This window comes from Artemia sp. Qi Xiang Cuo, chromosome 17 (assembly GCF_049724085.1).
Source record: "Artemia sp. Qi Xiang Cuo chromosome 17, ASM4972408v1, whole genome shotgun sequence".
NCBI classification, from domain to species: domain Eukaryota; kingdom Metazoa; phylum Arthropoda; class Branchiopoda; order Anostraca; family Artemiidae; genus Artemia; species Artemia sp. Qi Xiang Cuo.
The window spans coordinates 34,861,299-34,884,584 of NC_142810.1; the positions used below are offsets into that span (position 1 = coordinate 34,861,299).

The 23,286-nt window shown below is 32.8% G+C and overlaps 1 protein-coding gene across 1 annotated transcript in view; it reads left to right on the plus strand.

Moving 5' to 3' along the window:
* The window catches only part of LOC148942136 (voltage-dependent T-type calcium channel subunit alpha-1H-like), a 386,818-nt gene that overhangs the window by 236,621 nt on the left and 126,911 nt on the right, over positions 1–23,286 (plus strand). The window contains exon 16 of the mRNA XM_089103241.1: positions 21,974–22,119. Coding sequence (XP_088959367.1) covers positions 21,974–22,119 — 146 coding nt within the window. The remainder of the gene's footprint in view (positions 1–21,973; positions 22,120–23,286) is intronic.

The following is a 23,286-nucleotide window of genomic DNA, read 5'->3' on the forward strand; positions in this document are numbered from 1 at the left end:
AAAACAGGATTTTTCTCACTTGAAAAAACAGGATTTTTCTCACTTTTATGGATCTTTTTTTTGGACGGTTATGTGTGTTGGTCAATTTATTTGATGTTTTTCATGGATGTCAACAGTAATTTATGTCTGTTTTATGGTTTTTGTCAGTGAGAATGAATAGACAGGATTTTTCTCACTTTTATGGATGTTACTTGGACGGTTATATGAGTGTTGGTCAATTTATTTGATGTTTTTCATGGATGTCAACATCAATTTATGTCTGTTTTATGCTTTTTGTCAGTGAGAATGAAAAAAACAGTGACGAGTACAGCAATTTATGGATGTTTTATGGTTTTTGTCAGTGAGAATGAAAAAACAGCGACGAGTACAGCAATTTATGGATGTTTTATGGTTTTTGTCAGTGAGAATTGAAAAACAGGATTTTTCTCACTTTGATGGATGTTTCATGGATGGTTATGTGTGTTGGTCAATTTATGCATGTTTTTATGGTTTTTGTCAGTGAGAATGAAAAAACAGGATTTTTCCCATTTTGATGGATGTTTCATGGATGGTTATGTGTGTTGGTCAATTTATGGATGTCTTTATGGTTTTTGTCAGTGAGAATGAAAAAACATGATTATTTCACTTTGATGTATTTTCATGGTTTTGATGAAATTGATTTACATAATCGAGGGGAATTATTGATTCACGAAAGGAGAGATAATTTCTGAGAACTTGATTTACATAATCGCTAGGGGAATTATTGATTTACAAAAAGGGGAATAAACAAACAACTATGGTTTCTTTGATCTTATGTCTGAGAGATAAACGCTCTTTAGGTCAAAGAGAAAAATTAATGTTCTATTTTTAAATAGGGCTTCATTGATCTTTAGTGACAGGAATTAGAAATGACATCACTTGTTATCTTGGAATTATCCGGGAATCTAAAGAGATAAAAATTCTATTTTTAAATACGGCTTCACTGATCTTTAAGTCGGAGAGATAAATTGATATTCTAACGAAACCATAATAGTGTAGCTAGGAACATTTATGAGATGAAGAGATTAACGCGGGAAAGGGTTTCCTAGAAATTTCAAATGTGACAGCGCAGGGATGTCAAAAACAAAAGGAACACGCAGAAATTACGTTTAGGGATTATTTGGGCGAAACCATTTTAGACATTTTAGTGAATTATTTCAGCGAAACAGTTAGAGACATTTTAAAAGATGATTTTAGAAGATGTTTTAGAAGAGGATTTGAGGGTGAAACTCTGTGGTCGTTATAATACACAAGTTCCATTTGAAAAGTGTCGTGAGGTCCCTAACCCAACCCCAAAGGGCTCCGATCCCCCTACCCCAACCCCAAAGGGCTCCGATCGCCCATACCCCAACCCAGAAGGAAGCCCCCGGTCCCCCAAGGTCCCCCCGGCTCCCAAAGGGCCCCCACCCTCCCAAAGGCCCCTGAGCCCCCATTTTTTATTACTTTTTTAAGGCTTCATTATATCTTTTCAGAACAAGTTATTTTCTTAATGTCCATCCTAAACCCATTTTACAAGTTGAAATGGGAGAAACCGTTTTAGACATTTTAGGGAATTATTTCGGCGAAACAGTAAGACATTTTAAAAGATGATTTTACAAGATGATTTAGAAGAGGATTTAAAGGTTAAATTCTGTGGTCGTTTTAATACACAAGATCCATTTAAGCAGTATTGTGAGGTCCTGTAACCCCAACCCCCAGGCCCCCGGGCCTCTTAAATCACCACAAGTCCCCCAAGACCACCCGGCCCCCTCCCCCCCAGTTTTAAAATAATTTTTGTATTTTTTTTAAATGGTTTTTTTTTAACTTTTTTACGTATCTTAAAATGACATGAAATATGCTTTCGGCTCTACCAATCGTACTCTGTGCTTGTTCATAGACACGACGCGGCTTTCCCACTGGTACTCTATCGCAGGTTATCGACACTACCTAGTTTATTGCGTGCATTGAATCAGTATTTTGTACGCAGTGGAAGGATAAACACACAATTCATATCTGTAAAAAAGTGAAGATGAATTATTCGACGAAAGTATGTGCACATGATAAAATCATCGTCGTGTTGAATGCTGACAAGGAAAAATACCTGAACTATGAAACGAGTGTAAGTGGTAACACTATTGGAAATGTATGCATGCGTTGTCATGACAGCGAGAAGTTAGATTCCTTTGGAGTACCCAAGAATTTCCTTCATGCAAACGGTGGATATGCGAGAGTAACATTACCAGAGAAATTAGTACTCAAAGAGAATGCCAACGTAAAAATAATAGTTGATGAAGAGGGACAACTTCTAGCTAATGGTTCTGGTAGCATGTTAGCCGTTGATAGATCTTATTGCTATCTTTCCGGTGTTAGCGTTCGAATGAAAGCAAAGGGAAAAAGAAGACATGCATACAGCTGCACCAACATCATAAATCATATCTTGTCAATGTGTCAAAACTACTATCTATGTAAAAATAATGTGACAATAGACAGTGAATCGCAGGCAGAATAAAAAGGACATTAGCAGACAATATCATCAATGAATATAAATATGAATTAACGGAAAGTGAAGCGCAAGTGTACTAATAATGTATAATAATGTATTTAACATATTTTTATATTAATATTCTACATGTCGTTATTTCATTGAAAATATTTTATGCATTATTTTGTTAAGTGTTCATTATTTTTAGGGTATGATAGAACGTAAAACGTTCAGAATATTTATTAAAAAGGTCAGAGATGTAAGGAAAAGAATTTTAGAGATAATGATACTACTAGCAGGCTCAATTTTTCTTAGAAGATAGAAAAGTTCAAGTTCTCTTCTGAATATTACCAAAGAACACAATTCCATTCTAATTTCACCAGAGAAAATAAAAAGCTTCCACTTCAGTTTTAAGTTCACCAAGACATAAAAATTTAAAGTTCACTTCTAAATTTTTCCGTAGAAGATAGGAAAAGTTATACTATGATTGTGATTATTTTCTATGATGCAGCTGTAACACTGAATATTATGATGAATTTGTTCTAAGAGAAGAGAAAAAGTGGTCCTTTAAGAGACAACATAAGAGGTCATTCTACGAAATGGATTTTAAACAACGAAAACCGTGGTGGAAGAGTTCTCATATATCATTTAACGATAAAACTAAGTATTGATATGCATAATGAGTTTTATATTATAATCATACAATAAATTTGTTTATACTATATTTATTTTCTCCTACTTGATATGTATAGAATAAGGATACCAGCAGAGAATTCTGTATATGAATATTTCAGTTTGATTAGATCATCCCAATAGAGGACTATCAGTCCACAGTCAAGTTTTCTATCAATGATAAAAAATAAATTATTCTTCTAAATATTTTTATTCACTTGAAATATCAATATTTACAATAGTTTTTAAATATATAATGTCTGGTTCAATTATCACAACTTCACTATCATTATCCTCCACTACCATTATATCTATGAGAGGGGGTGGTATACATTCAATCTCATTATCATTTATAGGTATATCGAACAAAGGAGACATCTCCTCAAATAAATCTTCACGTACTCTAATTGAAGATAAACCTGGTGCCAATCGCTCGTCATCTACAATACACATTCGGCTCGTAATATCAATTTCTGTACTAGTAAAGAGAAGAAGCTCCTCCTCCTCAAATGTGAGCTTGTCAGTAACATCAAATGATGTACTAGTACAGAGAATAAGCTTCTCCTCCTCAACTGTGAGCCCCCACTCGCTCCATACATCCTAAAAGATTGAGAACACTGATCAAAAACTAGAGTTTACGGTCAAAAACCTGTATTAGTTCAGATTTTACGGAAATAGTTTATTTTCGAACCAAATAAATGTATTCACCATAATTTTCTTACAAAAAAAACTAGAGTTCTGGTGCAGCGGTGAGTTGTAGTAGTAGTAGTAGTAGTTGAGCTAACAATAACGACACTATTGAGATTTTGGATGAATTTATCTCTCTTTGGGCAACTAAATGCAGTAATAGGATATGATAGCATCAACATTTTACATTTTTATTTTTCATCTTTTTTATTTTATATTGATGAAGAATTTAAACACAACTTCAACTAGTTTTTTGTTTTTTTTGTTCGAAATAGATGAAAGGTCCAATACCTCAGTTAAACTAAGAGGCTACTTTCTGTAAACTAATGTCTAATGATAAAATTGTTAAGGTGTCAAAAACTTTTTTCACAAAAGGACATTTTTCAACTAAAAGTAAAGAGCTACTAGACTAAATCAAGAGGACATTTTTCAACTAAAAGTAATGAGCTGCTAGACTAAATAAAAAAAGTCATGAATTTATACACAGTTTTAACTAGCTAGGGCTAAATTTGTTAACTTTGGATCATTGAGGACATTTTCCAACTAAAAGTAAAGAGCTACTAGACTAAATCAAAGATGTGCAGAAATAATAACGAATAATTATTCAAACTTAAATTTTCTGTAAACTTTTGTCTAGTGATGAACTTGTTAGAGTGACAAAAACTTTTTTTCCACAAGAGAAAAATTTTAAAGTAAAAGTAAAGAGCTGCTAGACTAAATAAAAAATCATGAATTTATGCACAGTTTTAACTAGCTAGGGCTAAATTTGTTAACGATGGATCATAAAAGTAAAGAGCTACTAGACTAAATCAAAGATTTGCAGAAATAATAACGAATAATTGTTCAAACGTAAATTTTCTGTAAACTTTTGTATAGTGATGAACTTGTTAGAGTGATAAAAACTATTTTTCCACAAGAGTAAATTTTCAACTAAAAGTAAATAGCTGCTAGACTAAATAAAAAAATCATTAATTTATAAACAGTTTTAACTAGCTAGTGCTAAATTTGTTAACGATGGATCATTGAGGACATTTTTCAACTAAAAGTAAAGAGCTACTAGACTAAATCAAAGATGTGCCGAAATAATAACGAATAATTGTTCAAACTTAAATTTTCTGTAAACTTTTGTCTAGTGATGAACTAGTTAGAATGAAAAGAACTTTTTTTCCACAAGAGGACATTTTTCAACTAAAAGTAAAGAGCTACTAGACTAAATCAAAGACGTGCAGAAATGATAACGAATAAAAGTTCAAACTTAATTTTTCTGTAAACTTTTGTCTAGTGATGAACTTGTTAGAGTGACAAAAACTTTTTTTCAACAAGAGGAAATTTTTCAACTAAAAGTAAAGAGCTGCTAGACTAAATAAAAAAAATCATGAATTTATGCACAGTTTTAACTAGCTAGGGCTAAATTTGTTAAAGATGGATCATTGAGGACATTTTTCAACTAAAAGTAAAGAGCTACTAGACTAAATCAAAGATGTGCAGAAATAATAACGAATAATTGTTCAAACTTAAATTTTCTGTAAACTTTTTTATAGTGATAAACTTGTTAGAGTGACAAAAACTTTTTTTCCACAAGAGGACATTTGTCATCTAAAAGTAAAGAGCTGCTAGACCAAATAAAAAAAATCGTGAATTTATGCACAGTTTTAACTAGCTAGGGCTAAATTTGTGTAAAAATTCAAAATTAGGAAAGAAACCCAAATATTCCTGTATTACCTAAGTAACACGACAAAAAATCAACAGTTTATGTACAGTTTTAAATTATAATCACGAAAAAAAATTGTCATGCTGCAGTTGCGATGTGTGTATAATATACAAGTATCGGAATTGTTCATGGAGAGAGAACCGGATTACACGTTATTATTTAAAACGATAAGAAATTAAATTTAAAAAATTCAACTGAAAGTAAGAAGCAACATCAAAGTTTATAAACGAACAAAAATTATTACGCATAAGAAAAGGGTCACCCCCCTCCTCAAGACATCACTCTTTACACAACTTTTTTAGAATTTAAAAACATAGTTTATTATTATTAAAAATATTGAATAAAACTTTTTTATTTGATTATCTGAAGCATAGTTTAATGTTTTACTTTGAACAAACTACTTTGTTAATGCGTTACTTTTTATAAACACCAAGTATAAAGGCATTTAATTATCTAGGTGTTTGAAAACCAAGTTCAAAACTAACGATACTGTTTAAAAAAATTAGCTCCAACGCTTCGACATTGATTAATAGAACTAAATGTTGGGAGTTTTTATCTTAGTTTTTGTATAAATCGTCTCGTTTTTGTAAAAAATTATAGAAAATATATTTCTATGGTTCAAATATGTAAAATTCATAGGGGAAAATATAAATTAAAATTTAAACGTCGTTAGCCATTGAAGGACCGGTGAGTTCATTTGGAGTATTCATTACTTTTTATATATATATATATATATATATATATATATATATATATATATATATATATATATATATATATATATATATATATATATATATATATATATATATATCTATATTTCAATATGCACTGAAGTTAATGACATCAAACACTAATTAATATGCGGTAATAACGGCTTATTTCCTTTCCTTAATCAAATTAATAAATGCTGACCTATAGGATCATGGAAAACAAGTTCATTTTATGTCTTCTTTTCATTTGCACAAGACCCCCAATGTCATAAGCCATTCTATGACTTGTTTTTCAGAAATAGAGTTATTTCTACGTGAACAAAGTAACTTCATACGGTATATATGAAAGTTCTTGTCATAATGTCCAAATTTTTCCGAAATCGTCTAATCAATTTTAAGATGGATTTTTTTCTTCAATATAATTGAAATACTCAATAACAATGTCCTTAGAGATAAAATGGACCCTTCAGCCCCTAGGGGAAAGGTTTTTAAGTTATGAAATTTATACATAAGCCGGTAAAAGTTGGGATTGAAAAAGATTTGTACTCCAACTCGAAGCTCAACAGTCGAGAGGGGGTTCATTCTAATTGAAAAAAAGATTCTAGTGACCCTTTTAAGTAACAAAAAATAATTGGAGGACAACTAGGCTCCCCCCCCTCCCTCCCACATCACCTTTTCCAAAATATTCTAATGGGAGCCACGGAGCCAAAGGCCGGCCACGGGTGGGACCCCACCACCAAGGTTAGGATAGGTTAGGTTACCTAACATTTCTAGGTGGGCCCCTCACCCCCAGGGCCACGGGGACCGAAAGCCTACCACGGGTGGGACCCCCACCATCTTGGTTAGGTTAGGTAACCTAACATTTGTAGGTGGGCCCCTCACCCCCGAAGCCACGGGGACCGAAAGCCTACCACGGGTGGGACCCCCACCACCAAGGTTAGGTTAGGTTACCTAACATTTCTAGGTTAACTTACATCACGTTAAGTGGCGCACCACTTAACCTTATATAAGTTAACCTAGAAATTCTAAGTAACCTAACCTAACCTAACCTTGGTGATGAGGGTCCCACCTTTGTCAGGCTTTCGTCCCTGTGGCCCCGGGGGTGGGGGCCCACCTAGATATGTTAGGTAACCTAACCTAATCTTGATGGTGGGGGTCCCACCCGTGGTAGGCTTTCGGTCCCCGTGGCCCCGGGGGTGGGGGGCCCACCTAGAAATGTTAGGTAACCTAACCTAACCATGTTGGTGGGGGTCCCACCCGTGGTAGGCTTTCGGTCCCCGTGGCCCGGGGGGTGAGGGGCCCACCTAGAAATGTTAGGTAACCTAACCTATCCTAACCTTGGTGGTGGGGTCCCACCCGTGGCCGGCCTTTGGCTCCGTGGCTCCCATTAGACGATTTTGGAAAAGGTGATGTGGGAGGGGGGGGAGCCTGGTTGTCCTCCAATTATTTTTTGTTACTTAAAAGGGTCACTAGAATCTTTTTTCAATTAGAATGAACCCCCTCTCGACTGTTGTGCTTCGAGTTGTAGTACAAACCTTTTTCAATCCCAACTCTTACCGGCTTATGTATAAATTTCATAACTTAAAAACCTTTCCCCCAGGGGCTGAAGGGTCCATTTTATCTCTAAAGACATAGTTATTGAGTATTTCAACTATGTTGAAGAAAAAATACATCTATATATTTATTAGACGATTTTGGAAAAATATGCACATTATGACAAGAAATTTCATATACATGAAGTTGCTTTGTTCACGTAGAAATAATTCTATTTCTGAAAAACAAGTCATAGAATGGCTTTTGACATTTGAGGTCTTATGCAAATAAAAAGAAGACATAAAATGAACCTGTTTTCCATGATCCTATAGGTCAGCATTTATTAATTTGATTAAGGAAAGGAAATATGCCGTTATTACCGCATATTATTTAATGTTTGATGTCATTAACTTCAGTGCATATTGAAATATAGATAGATATATATATATATAAAGTAATGAATACTCCAAATGAACTCACCGGTCCTTCAATGGCTAATTTACGTTTAAATTTTAATTTATATTTTCCCCTATGGATTTTACATATTTGAACAATAGAAATATATTTTCTATAATTTTTTACAAAAACGAAACGATTTATACAAAAACTAAGATAAAAACTCCCAATATGTAAGTAGACCTCATCTAATGTAAATAATACGAAATCTATTAAGCAATGTCGAAGCGTTGGAGCTAATTATTTTAAACAGTATCGTTAGTTTTGAACTTGGTTTTCAAGCACCTAGATAATTAAATGCCTTTATACTTGGTGTTTATAAAAAGTAACGCATTAACAAAGTAGTTTGTTCAAAGTAAAACATTAAACTATGCTTCAGATAATCAAATAAAAAAGTTTTATTCAATATTTTTAATAATAATAAACTCTGTTTTTAAATTCTAAAAAAGTTGTGTAAAGAGTGATGTCTTGAGGAGGGGGTTGACCCTTTTCATATACATAATAATTTCTGTTCGTTTATAAACTTTGATGTTGCTTCTTACTTTCAGTTGAATTTTTTAAATTTAATTTCTTATCGTTTTAAATAATACCGTGTAATCCGGTTCTCTCTCCATGGACAGTTCCGATACTTGTATATTATACACACATCGCAACTGTAGCATGACAATTTTTTTCGTCATTATAATTTAAAACTGTACATAAACTATTGATTTTTTGTCGTGTTACTTAGGTAATACAGGAACATTTGATTTTCTTTCCTAATTTTGAATTTTTACACAAATTTAGCCCTAGCTAGTTAAAACTGTGCATAAATTCATGATTTTTTTTATTTAGTCTAGCAGCTCTTTACTTTTAGTTGAAAAATGTCCTCTTGTGGAAAAAAGTTTTTGTCACTCTAACAAGTTTATCACTATACAAAAGTTTACAGAAAATTTAAGTTTGAACAATTATTCGTTATTATTTCTGCACATCTTTGATTTAGTCTAGTAGCTCTTTACTTTTAGTTGAAAAATGTCCTCAATGATCCATCGTTAAAAAATTTATCCCTAGCTAGTTAAAACTGTGCATAAATTAATGTTTTTTTTTATTTAGTCTAGCAGCTCTTTACTTTTAGTTGAAAATTGTCCTCTTGTTGAAAAAAAGTTTTTGTCACTCTAACAAGTTCATCACTAGACAAAAGTTTACAGAAAATTTAAGTTTGAATTATTATTCGTTATTATTTCTGCACATCTTTGATTTAGTCTAGTAGCTCTTTACTTTTAGTTGAAAAATGTCCTCAATGATCCATCGATAACAAATTTAGCCCTAGCTGGTTAAAACTCTGCATAAATTCATGATTTTTTTTATTTAGTCTAGCAGCTCTTTACTTTTAGTTGAAAATTTACTCTTGTGGAAAAAAAGTTTTTGTCACTCTAACAAGTTCATCAATATACAAAAGTTTACAGAAAATTTAAGTTTGAACAATTATTCGTTATTATTTCTGCACATCTTTGATTTAGTCTAGTAGCTCTTTACTTTTAGTAAAAAAATGTCCTCAATGATCCATCGTTAACAAATTTAGCCCTAGCTAGTTAAAACCGTGCATAAATTCATGATTTTTTATTTAGTCTAGCAGCTCTACTTTTATTTGAAAATGTCCTCTTTTGGAAAAAGTTTTTGTCACTAACAAGTTCATCACTGGACAAAAGTTTACAGAAAATTTAAGTTTGAATAATTATTCGTTATTATTTCTGCATTACTTTGATTTAGTCTAGTAGCTCTTTACTTTTAGTTGAAAAATGTCCTCAATGATCCATCGTTAACAAATTTAGCCCTAGATAGTTAAAACTGTGTTTAAATTCATGATTTTTTTTATTTAGTCTAGCAGCTCATTACTTTTAGTTGAAAAATATCCTCTTGATTTAGTCTAGTAGCTCTTTACTTTTAGTTGAAAAATGTCCTTCTTTGAAAAAAGTTTTTGACACCCTAACAAGTTTATCATTAAACATAAGTTTACAGAGAGTAACCTCTTAGTTTAACTGAGGTATTGGACCTTTCATCTATTTCGAACAAAAAAAAACTAGTTGAAGTTGTGTTTAAATTCTTCATCAATATAAAATCAAAAACATGAAAATTAAAAATGTAAAATGTTGATGCTATCATATCCTATTACTGTATTTAGTTGCCCAAAGAGAGATAAATTCATCCAAAATCTTAATAGTGTCGTTATTTTTAGCTCAAATAATACTACTACTACTACAACTCACCACAGCACCAGAACTCTAGTTTTTTTTTTTTAATAAAATTATGGTAAATACATTTCTTTGGTTCGAAAATAAACTATCCCCGTAAAATCTGAACTAATACAGGTTTTTGACCGTAAACTCTAGTTTTTGATCATAGTGTTCTCAATCTTTTAGGATGTATGGAGCGAGTGGGAGCTCACAGTTGAGGAGGAGGAGCTTCTTCTCTGTACTAGTACATCATTTGATGTTACTGACAAGCTCACAGTTTAGGAGGAGGAGCTTCTTCTCTGTACTAGTACAGAAATTGATGCTACAAGCCGAATGTGTATTGTAGATGACGAGCGATTGGCACCAGGTTTATCTTCAATTAGAGTACGTGAAGATTTATTTGAGGAGATGTCTCCTTTGTTCGATATAACTATAAATAATAATGAGATTGAATTTATACCACCCCCTCTCATAGATATAATGGTAGTGGAGGATAATGATAGTGAAGTTGTGATAATTGAACCAGACATTATATATTTAAAAATTATTGTAAATATCGATATTTCAAGTGAATAAAAATATTTAGAAGAATCATTTATTTTTTATCATTGATAGAAAACTTGACTGTGGACTGATAGTACTCTATTGGGATGATCTAACCAAACTGAACTATTCATCTACAGAAGTCTCTGCTGGTATCCTTATTCTATACATATATAGTAGGAGAAAATAAATATAGTATAAACAAATTTATTTTATGATTATAATATAAAACTCATTATGCATATCAATTATTAGTTTTATCTTTAAATGATATATGAGAACTCTTCCACCACGGTTTTCGTTGTTTAAAATCCATTTCGTAGAATGGCCTCTTATGTTGTCTCTTAAAGGACCACTTTTTCTCTTCTCTTAGAATATATTCATCATAATATTCAGTGTTACAGCTGCATCATGGAAAATAATCACAATCATAGTATAAATTTTCCTATCTTCTACGGAAAAATTTAGAAGTGAACTTTGAATTTTTATGTCTTGGTGAACTTAAAACTGAAGTGGAAGCTTTTTATTTTCTCTGGTGAAATTAGAATTGTATTGTGTTCTTTGATAAAATTCAGAAGAGAACTTGAACTTTTCTATCTTCTATGAAAAATTGAGCCTGCTAGTAGTATTATTATGTCTAAAATTCTTTTTCTTACATCTCTGACCTTTTTAATAAATATTCTGAACGTTTGACGTTCTATCATAACCTAAAAATAATGAACACTTAACAAAATAATGCATAAAATATTTTTATTGAAATGACGACATGTAGAATATAAATATAAAAATATGTTACATACATTATTTTACATTATTAGTACACTTGCGCTTCACTTTCCCTCAATTCATCTTTATATTCATTGATGATATTGTCTGCTAATGTCCTTTTTATTCTGCCTGCGATTTCACTGTCTATTGTCACATTATTTTTACATAGATAGCAGTTTTGACACATTGACATGATATGATTTATGATGTTGGTGCAGCTGTATACATGTCTTCTTTTTCCCTTTGCTTTCATTCGAATGCTAACACCGGAAAGATAGTGATAAGATCTATCAACGGCTAACATGCTACCAGAACCATTAGCTAGAAGTTGTCCCTCTTCATCAACTATTATTTTTACGTTGGCATTCTCTTTGAGTACTAATTTCTCTGGTAATGTTACTCTCGCATATCCACCGTTTGCATGATGGAAATTCTTGGGTACTCCAAAGGAATCTAACTTCTCGCTGTCATAACAACGCATGCATATATTTCCAATAGTGTTACCACTTGCACTCGTTTCATAGTTCAGGTATTTCTCCTTGTCAGCATTCAACACGACGATGATTTTATCATGTGCACATACTTTCGTCGAATAATTAATCTTCACTTTTTTACAGATATGAATTGTGTGTTTATCCTTCCACTGTGTAAAAAATACTGATTTAATGCATGCAATAAACTAGGTAGTGTCGATAGCCTGCCATAGAGTATCAGTGGGAAAGCCGCGTCGTGTCTATGAACAAGCACAGAGTACGATTGGGGACTCGAGGTGCATTAGGGGGACCGGGGACCTTTGGGGTTAGGGTAGGGGACCTCACGATACTACTCAAATGGAACTTGTGTATTATAACGACCATAGAGTTTCACCCTAAAATCCTCTTCTAAAACATCTTCTAAAATCATCTTTTAAAATGTCTCTAACTGTTTCGCCGAAATAATTCCCTAAAATGTCTAAAACGATTTCGCCCATTTCAACTTGTAAAATGGGTTTAGGATGGACATTAAGAAAATAACTTTTTCTGAAAAGATATAATGAAGCCTTAAAAAAGTATTAAAAAATGGGGGCTCAGGGGCCTTTGGGTTGGTGGGGGCCTTTTGGGAGCCGGGGGGCCGTTTGGGGCCGGGGGGCTTCCTTTGGGGTTGGGGTAGGGGGGATCGGAGCCCTTTGGGGTTGGGGTAGGGGGATCTGAGCCGTTTGTGGTTGGGGTAGGGACCTCACGACACTGTTCAAATGGAACTTGTGTATTATAATGACCATAGAGTTTCACCCTCAAATCCTCTTCTAAAACATCTTCTAAAATCATCTTTTAAAATATCTCTAACTGTTTCGCCGAAATAATTCCCTAAAATGTCTAAAATGGTTTCGCCCAAATAATCCCTAAACGTAATTTCTGTGTGTTCCTTTTGTTTTTGACATCCCTGCGCTGTCACATCTGAAATTTCTAGGAAACCCTTTCCCGCGTTAATCTCTTCATCTCATAAATGTTCCTAGCTACACTATTATGGCTTCTTTAGAATATCAATTTATCTCTCACTTAAAGATCAGTGAAGCCGTATTTAAAAATAGAGTTTGTATCTCTTGAGACTCCAGGATAATTCCAAGATAACAAGTGATGTCATTTCTAATACCTGTCACTAAAGATCAATGAAGCCCTATTTAAAAATAGAACATTAATTTTTCTCTCTGACCTATAGAGCGTTTATCTCTCAGACCTAAGATCAAAGAAGCCATACTTGTTTCTTTATTCCCCTTTTCGTAAATCAATAATCCCTCTAGCGATTATGTAAATCAAGTTCTCAGAAATTATCTCTCCTTTCGTGAATCAATAATTCCCCTCGATTATGTAAATCAATTTCACCGAAACCATGAAAATACATCAAAGTGAGAAAAATCATGTTTTTTCATTCTCACTGACAAAAACCATAAAAACATCCATAAATTGACCAACACACATAACCATCCATGAAACATCCATCAAAGTGAGAAAGATCCTGTTTTTCATTCTCACTGACAAAAAACCATAAAAACATCCATAAATTGACCTAAACACCTAACCATCCATGAAACATCCATCAAAGTGAGAAAAATCCTGTTTTTTTCATTCTCACTGACAAAAACCATAAAACATCAATAAATTGCTGTACTTGTCGCTGTTTTTTCATTATCACTGACAAAAACCATAAAACATCCATAAATTGCTGTACTCGTCGCTGTTTTTTTCATTCTCACTGACAAAAACCATAAAACAGACATAAATTGATGTTGACATCCATGAAAAACATCAAATAAATTGACCAACACTCATAATCGTCCAAGAAACATCCATAAAAGTGAGAAAAATCCTGTTTTTTCATTCTCACTGACAAAAACCATAAAACAGACATAAATTACTGTTGACATCCATGAAAAACATCAAATAAATTGACCAACACTCATAACCGTCCAAAAAACATCCATAAAAGTGAGAAAAATCCTGTTTTTTCAACTGAGAAAAATCCTGTTTTTTCATTCTCACTGAGAAACCATAAAAACATGCATAAATTATGTACTGATTGCGCTGGTACCCCCCTTTTTACTCGAACTGTAAGTAAGGAGCTCAATAGTTGTGCGGCTCAATAGTGACCAAACTCTAAGAAACGGAGTCTTGATGATGACAATAAATACATCAAAAGAATCAAATCTTGATGCTTATTCAAAATAAATAAATTTCATCAAATTTAAAGGTGCCCATCGAAAGTTAAGAGCCTGAGAAAAATTTGCGCAATTTTTGAAAAAGGGGGAGACAGTCTCGAAACATCAAATGATCTTAATGAAAATCACGCCATCAGATTCAGCATACCTGGGGACCCTATTGTAGAGGTTTTAAACTCCTATATACTAAGATGGGAAATTTTGCATATTTTGCCAGAAGAAAGATCACTGATGCGAGTTCATTTGTTTGTTTGTTTTTTGTTTTGTTATTTTGTTCGTTTGTTTTCCCCAGGGGGGTGATTGTATAGAACCAGCAATTGTAGAAGATCGGGAGAAGGCTCATTTGGTCGGAAATCAAATGTTCTACTGTCCTTTTGAAGTGACAGAAATATGGGAGGGCAGCTGGCCCCCCTCTCACGCTCATTTTTACCCGATCAAAATTTCAACATTTTTTCAGCATAGTCGAAAAAATATAATAACTATGTATTTGAGAATGAATTATCCCCCCCCCCCCACAGTCCCCGGAGGAAGGTCTGTAAGTTATGAACTTTACTAATTGTTTACATATTGTTTTGGTTATTGGGAAGTGCACATGCATATTTTCATTCGAGATTTTTTTGGTTAAGAGGGCGGAGGGAAGGGCTACGTCAGGAGATCTTTCCATGGAGGAATTTTTCATGGAAAAGGCAATTTTCCATGGAGGAATGAGGGTTTCCCAGCAGTATTTAAAGAAAAAATCAGAAATTAAATTAAAAAACAAGTTTTTTTTTAACTCAAAGCAAGGAGCCACATTAAAACTTGCAACGAACAGAAATTACTACGTAGGTATAAGGGGGGTCGCTTCCCCCTCAGTACCTCACTTTTTACGCTAAAGTTTTGTTTTTAGTACTTTTAAAAAAGCTTTTCATTCTAACTAACCGCCTTTATGATTCAGGAGTCATTCCTAAAGAATTGTGACAAAATTCGAACTTTAGGGTAAAGAGAAAGACCCTGAGAAGGGGGCGACCACCTTCATGTACGTAATAATTTCTACTTGTTTTAATTTTTAATGTTGCTGCTTACTTTCAGTTACAAAAACTCGTTTCTTATCTAATTTTAGTAGGAATAGCATCAGGTCCAGGAGATGACCAATTCTTTAAACCGTCGTTAACTCTACCCGTTTCTAATTCAGATTAAATAAAAAAAAAACAAGTTTTTTTAACTGAAAGTAAGGAACGACGTTAAAACTTAAAACGAACAGAAAGTATTCCGTATATGAAAGGGGCTGTCCCCTCCTCAACGCCTCGCTCTTTACGCTAAAGTTTTTTTTTGTTTAAAAAAAATTGAGTTGTGTGAAAGTCAAACTTTAGCGTAAAGAGCGAGGCGTTGAGGAGGTGACAGCCCCTTTCATATACGGAATAATTTCTGTTCGTTTTAAGTTTTACCGTCGTTCCTTACTTTCAGTTAAAAAAAACTTGTTTTTTTTTATATTTAATTTTTGAACGTTTTTCAATTAATACAGATTTTGATTTTGGCTCACCGTACATGAATAATAAAAAAAAAATTGAATATTAATTTTACTTTTATTTGGTTAAATGGCTTTCTCAAAACCTGTTTAATTCCGTTTAGGAATTTTTTTATTAGTAATAAATATACGTAATTTACGAATTAACTTACCTAACGATCTTCTATATTCTTATATTTTTAATACGTATATTAGAGGGTTCGCCCCCTAGTTAGTACCTTGCTCTTTAAGCTAAAGTTTGAATTTTGTTCCAATTCTTTAAAAATGACCCCTTAATCACAAATGCCGTTAATTAGAAAAAATAGCTCTTATGAAAGTACTAAATAAACTTTGGCTTAAAGAGCGAGGTATTGACTAGGGGATGAAACCAATCATATACGTAATGTTTTCTGTCGTTTTAAGTTATGATGTTGCTCCTTACTTTCAGTTAAAAAACTCATTTTTTTAATATATAATTTCTTATCTTTATTTAAAAAATGCTGGGAAATCCGGCACCCCCTTCATAGCAATGTCTCTTCTCCCATGAAAACTTCCTTCATGGTAAGATCCTCCCATATAAACCCCGATCCACTCCCCCCCCCACAACCAGAAAAAATCCCCTCTGAAAACGTCTGTATACTTCCCAATAACCAATACTATATGTTAACATTGGGTAAAGTTCATAACTTCCACCCCTCCCCCTGGGGACTTCGGGGGATTAAGTCATCCTAAAAGACATATCTATCATATTTTCAACCATGCTGAACAAAATAGCTATCTCAAAATTTTGATCGGTTGACTTTGGGAAAAAAATGAGCGTAGGAGGGAACCTAGTTGCCCTCCATTTTTTTGGTCACTTAAAAAGGGCACTAGAACTTTTAATTTCCTTCAAATGAGCCATCCCACGATATTCTAGGACCACCGGGTCAATACGATCACCCCTGGGAAAAAAATTAAACAAAAAAAACAACAAACAAACGAACAAATAAACACGCATCCGTGATCTTTCTTCTGGCAAAAAATGCAAAATTCCACATTTTTGTATATAGGAGCTTGAAACGTCCGCAGTAGGGTTCTCTGATATGCTGAATATGATGGTGTGATTTTCATTAAGGTTCTATAAATTTTAGGGGGTCTTTCCCCCTTTTTTTGAAAATCAGCCAAATTTTCTCAGGCGCATAACTTTTGATAAGTAGGACTAAACTTGATGAAACTTATATATTTGAAATCAGCATTAAAATTTGATTCTTTTGATGTATCTATTGGTATCAAAATTCCGTTTTCTAAAGTTTCGGTTACCATTGAGCCGGGTCGCTCCTTACTTACAGTTCGTTACCACGAACTGTTTGATACTGGCTTCAAGTTTATTGTTTTAAGAATGATAGCTCAACAAGAGACATGAAGTCAGATTGGAACCGGGAAGAGCTTAATCTAAAATTCATACTTGTCCCAAGCAGCCAAACAATGAAGTAGATTGTTCATAAATGTTTAGCCCATCCCCAAGGCCGTACCCAGAGGGGGGGTTAGGGGGGCTGATCCCCTCCCCCCGAAATGTTTGTCTGACGCGTCAAAACGTAACAAAAATGGATAAAAACAAATTTTGTATGTGTTCTTTGATATTTTTTGTGTAAACCCCCCCCCCCTAAAAAAAAATTTGAGTAGAACCCCCTCCTTAAAAAAATCCTGGGTACGGCCTTGCCCATCCCCAAGAATTTTGTGCATCAACTACCAGTTTCGAAGGGATACAAGAAGACTAAAACGAAGACCCAAGGGCAGCATTCATTGCCTGTGAAGTCTTACGAATCCTTTCTAATCACTGAAGATTTCCTAAATAATAAAAAGGTTTTAACTTCTGACACACATAATCATGAATATTCTTGTGAAATTTGAGTCAGTGAATACGCTAAGTCCATAGAGGACTTATAAGTCTTTTAAACATAAGTTTCCTTTACCCAGCTTCTGAGAATATAAGCGATCCATGTTTTTATACGAGTAATTTTGTACTAACAATTCAAACTGGAACCAATCACTAGAAGTCATCCAATCATATTCCATTTGCATACTCTTAAAAAAATCAAATGAACAACAAGAAAATCTAGCTAGCCGATCTGTCAAATTTAGATTGAAATTCCCCGTTAGGATTGCCCTTATATAGACGTATATAGATTATATACGTCTATGTATTATGTACAGTAGTTTTATAGAATATATCCATTAATTCTTTGCGGTTTTAAATGAAGAGAGAGATCTACTTGTAGATTGATTAACATTAGCTACATTTAAATCCGTTTCTGTTTACTTTTTAAGCTTCAAAAATGGAAGAACATACTGTCCAAATGAGATGAATATATTCAATCAATATTGAACATATAAATGAAAATAAGTGTCATTTTCATTTGATAAGCTGGGAAGTACAGTTGTCTTTAGAGGGTATAAAACCTAGCATTTTTACTTCACTAATCCCAGAGGAAAAGGCAAAAGCGTAATATTTGGAAGGCCACAAAATTTTGTTGGCAAAAGATTCCACTTTCACACCGTTGCCCAGCCGTAGATAAATTGTTGTAGGCTGACACCACACTTTAAGAATGTTCTGTGGATCTCCTTATTATGGAACAAAAATTTAATCTGTTAAATGTCTTAGTTAAAACCTATTTTAAGTGTGTTTGATATTTCACTTTAGCTCGAAATGGTAGTTATGATTTTCTTTTTTTTTGTTGTAATATCAATAACTTGATAACAATCTAATCGTATGGTTTGGTAATATTTGTCAACTGATTAAACTAAGAATTCCAAATACCATGCTCCTAAGAACGTCTGTGTTTTTTTTTTTTAGTTATTTTCATCCAGCCTTAACCTATCTATTCGAAACTGATTACTAAAATCTATCGCATTTCTTAATTTAGGAAGACAAAATTATTCGGTTTTTTCGTCATTCATTCAAGAGAAATTAAGTTCTGGGAAGGAAAAGAGATATCTAGTGCTAACATATTCTTTTAGCTTGAAAAAGGAATTGTATTTTTATAAAGGTTTGGAGAAAAAACGAAGAATTTAATCAATACTCGCCCTTAAGTGAAAAAACTTAATGGACAAAGCTTATTGTCTGTGAGTAAAGTTCAATAGAAAACTGATTTTAAAAGAGACATAAAAGAAAAGAATGAAAAAGCAAAGAAAATTGTGTTTAGAGGTAATTGATCATTTTAACTTGAAGACGGATTTATACTTCCTTGCAAAGTATGAAGAGAAGAACAACGCAAAATACGACCTACATTTGTCTACAGAAATAAATTAAAATGGGCTTATTGAATGAAAGTCAAAGAATGTTTGTCTTTCTGAGTAAAAGTGTATCCACTAATTCCTTTCGACCTTATCTTAATTAGAAAGAAACCTCCAGATCTTCCGAAGGTTTCATATCTAGGGTGTTTTCCAGTGACTGTTACAGCAACTGTTGAAAAAGATTTGGCGATACGATGTGTAATAGAGAAATTCATGAATTTGGCGATCGTCAATCTTAAGGGTTATGTACACTGGAAAGGGTGGTCGAACAATTCCCACTAGGTGGTGTTGTAACCCGTTTTTTTTTTACTAAGAAGTCGCCTTTTTCCATTGTATAAAGACCAAAAAGAAGGCTTTTATAAACTTAACCACTAAAAAGGTAGTGTCGTCCCATTGAATAGACTACTGGAACTCGAAGCAGTAAATTTAGGAATCTATACTAACGGGGTAACCGTACGTTAAAAATAAATGTAAGAGCTTCATAGTTGTTTTTCCCCCTCTGTCTACCCCCGTCCTTAATGTTTTCCCGCAGATCTAGCACTGACACTTTACTAACCACTATACCTTGAGAATAACTAACAATTTAGACATTGGGAATATTATTATTCATCGGTTCACATCACACTTTTATTATCAATAACATAGGAGATATGTAACAAAGTGAACTTGAAGCAAAATATGCTGTCTTATTGAATATTACATAAAGAAAAAAACAAGTTTCTTCAAAAGAAAAGAAACGTTGAGACCTCAAATGAATAGAAATTATTCCTTAAGTGATAAAGGCTGCCACTCTCTCAGTGCCCCACTTTTACAGAAAAGTTTAGCTAATTTTTAGATGAATAGAAGTTACTCCTTATGTGAGTGGGGGCTGCCCCCTTAACCCCCACCCTTTTTTCTAAAGTTTACTGTTTTCTCGATGCTCTTAGAACGACTGCTCAAACAAGGGTAGTTTCAATGTTATACAAAGAATTTTCAATAATAAAGAGCTTATTTGGGCACATTTTCTTAAAATTTGTTAAAAATGACGCTTTTCAAAGCGAAGTTAAAAAACATAAAACCGAAAAACGAGCAGAAATAAGTTACTTTTATAATCCAAACTTAAAACGAATAGAAACTTAAATGAACAATTAAATGGAAACAAATATAAATTATCGAAATAGGAGTAATAGAAACTTAAATGAACAATTAAATGGAAACAAATATAAATTATCGAAATAGGAGTAAGGCTACGATGAAAAATTTAGTAAAATTTTAGCATCATTTTTATCTTACTGAAACGATTTGGATTTTGAAAAGTTTGTTCTCAATTTGTCATAATGTCAACTGCAACACAACGAAAAATGCTTTGGCAATACAAGGCTAATCAAGGTTTACAATTAAGACTGGTGTTACTCACCCTCCTTTCAACCTCTCTAAACTGTGTCGTTTGTATTCTATTGAATTACATGTATTTTAAACGGTGTTGTTTTTATTCACCAAAAACGTAACTTAAAAAATAATGATAAAATCACCACAAAAATCAAGATAACAAGAAAAAACTAATAGATGTAGAGCGATTGGTTAATGGAAATATAACGAACTTTTTATTTTTCAATACTATAATCGTTAAACAGGAAATGTTTAAAATACATTTGGTTGTCTGTATATCACAAATGACACTATGGTCTTCAGAAGGTTTAGGAGGTGATAGCCTTACTCATATTTATGGTTATTTCTCTTTGTTGTAGGTTTGACTTGGTTATTCATTTTAATTTCAGGTCTGTTTTTATGTTTCATTTATTTATTTGTAGTTATTTCTGTTGTACTATCTGTTATTCTGTTAGTAATTTCTGTTATAATTGAAATTATACTATCTTTCGGATCGTCTCAGCTTTTGATATAGCACTGAAAAACTTCTTTTGCTTTGAGAAATTTGTATTTTTGAAAAAAAAATCTTTTAGATTAATGTTTGCTCGTTTTTAATCACACTGTTTTACTCTTGGTTAATATTATGAATGTGTGTATACTTTTTTAAATTTCAAACTTAAGAATTGAAACGTTAGATTTGAATTCAAATTCTGGATAAAATATGAATATTTTGTCAAAGTTTTCGTTAAAAATTAGTTTTGTGTAATAAATTTCAAATACGAGTTGTACTAATATAAATTAGGACTGACCACAATCTTGCCCTGTAGAAATGTTACTGAAGAACAATCGAGATATTTAAATTTCAATCTGGATTGTCACTATTTTTCTGATAATTACTGTAAAACACATCGGAAATGTAAAATATACTACTCGGATTATTGTTGCTGAAAATCTACGACCAGGAGTTCTTATCTACTGGGCAGAAAATTGCAGGAAATCTACTTTGCCTGATTATTTAGATTCAACGTACTATTCCTTGAATAGCTTCATGAGTAATGATCAATATCTCCTTACCCTTACTTACGTCACCGTTACCTTTTAGGCAAAAATAGAAAAGAAACTTTTGGGAAGGACTCTTCGGTATTTATGTCTCTTTGTTAGAAAATAGGAAAATGGGGAAGATAGAAACAGTGCAGAAGCCATAATGATTTATTTATTTAGTTTTTTTTTCTTATAATTGAAAGTGAAAGCGTGCGAAGTAAACAAGTGAGGGTATTTGAAATAACAATCTTAATAATTTTTTCATTTTGAATATTTTCACACGAGGATGCGTTCGTTTCTAGATGTATATTTTTGACTTTTTGTTCGAAACCAACACAGTTTCTATCTTCTTTTTTTTTCAGGGTGTGTTAACTCGACAAGGCTCATTAAAAGCTTCTGGTACCTTATCTGAAAACTCTGTCGATAAAATTTGCCGGTATATTCCACTACCGCCTTTTCTAAGGGAGAGGTATCACTTTTCTTTGTACATATTTTCAGAAGAAAATAAGTAAGTAGTAAAGACTTTCTTAACTTAAGTTATAGCTTTAGTGATGTACTTACAAAGTTATTTCAGAGAGTAAAGAAAAATTATAAGTGGAAGCTTATGTTTCATAAACAAATAAAACTACAACCAACGAACATCCCATAAAACTTAGGCGAATTTTAAAGCTTTTTATGCTTTTAATAGTATCGTTGACTGTTATACTGTAGTTACTGCCAGCATTTTGTCTTTTTTAACAAAGTTATTAAAGCATCTTTAATCACTAAATCGTCTGTGGTGGCTACTAGTTTCAAGCTCTTTTTAGTTCAACAATCAAAGGTCATGTTTTCTTTCATTTCATATTTACTTTTGTTTTCATCTTTACATTTTAGTCAGATTACATTTTAAGATAAAAGTACAGATAAAAAAAACTTTAGATATAGAATACATCATGTTTAAAAATGTACTAGCAATGTTTCTGGCACTAACATATCTATTTTTGAATCCCTTTAGAATCTGTGTACTCTTTCAGAGTTTATAAGTGAGCTGGATAATATTCTTTGAAAATTTCAAATTATCTCTTAAACTAATATCAGTTAATATAAGCATAGAAGACTGGAAAAGATTAGTTATCGGGCACAACTTTTAATTAATACAGACTTTCCCTATAGAAGACTTTCTTTTTCCGGAATTGATTTTTGGCTACTAATCACAAGCTTGCCACTATTATATCTTAAGAAGAATTGAGACATATATTTTTATTTAACGCATTGCCTGAGAATAAAAAAAAAGAATTAGATGTCTTTGATCTACTGCCTCTTCTGATTCAAATTTGAATTATCTAAGAAATAATGATTTAAGTGTTAAATGGTGGTGTAATTTGGTTATTAGCCATGATTCTGCTCATTCTGAACGAAAATGAAGAGAAATTCTCCGAATGGGCATAGAATACGGTTATTCTTCCCCAATATATTATCTCTTTGGAATCCTTGGTGTTCTTATTTAAAGTTTTATTTAAAATTTTATTTAAAGTGCTCTTAGGAAGAAAAACGTGGATTCTAAGAAAAGACGATGAATGTTTAATCAGAAGATAACCATACTTTGTTGTTTGTAAATTCCGTATTTTTAAATCTGCTATATAATTTTCTAGACATGCATCTTGACGCTTACCACCCCCACCCTCCAAAAAAAGAG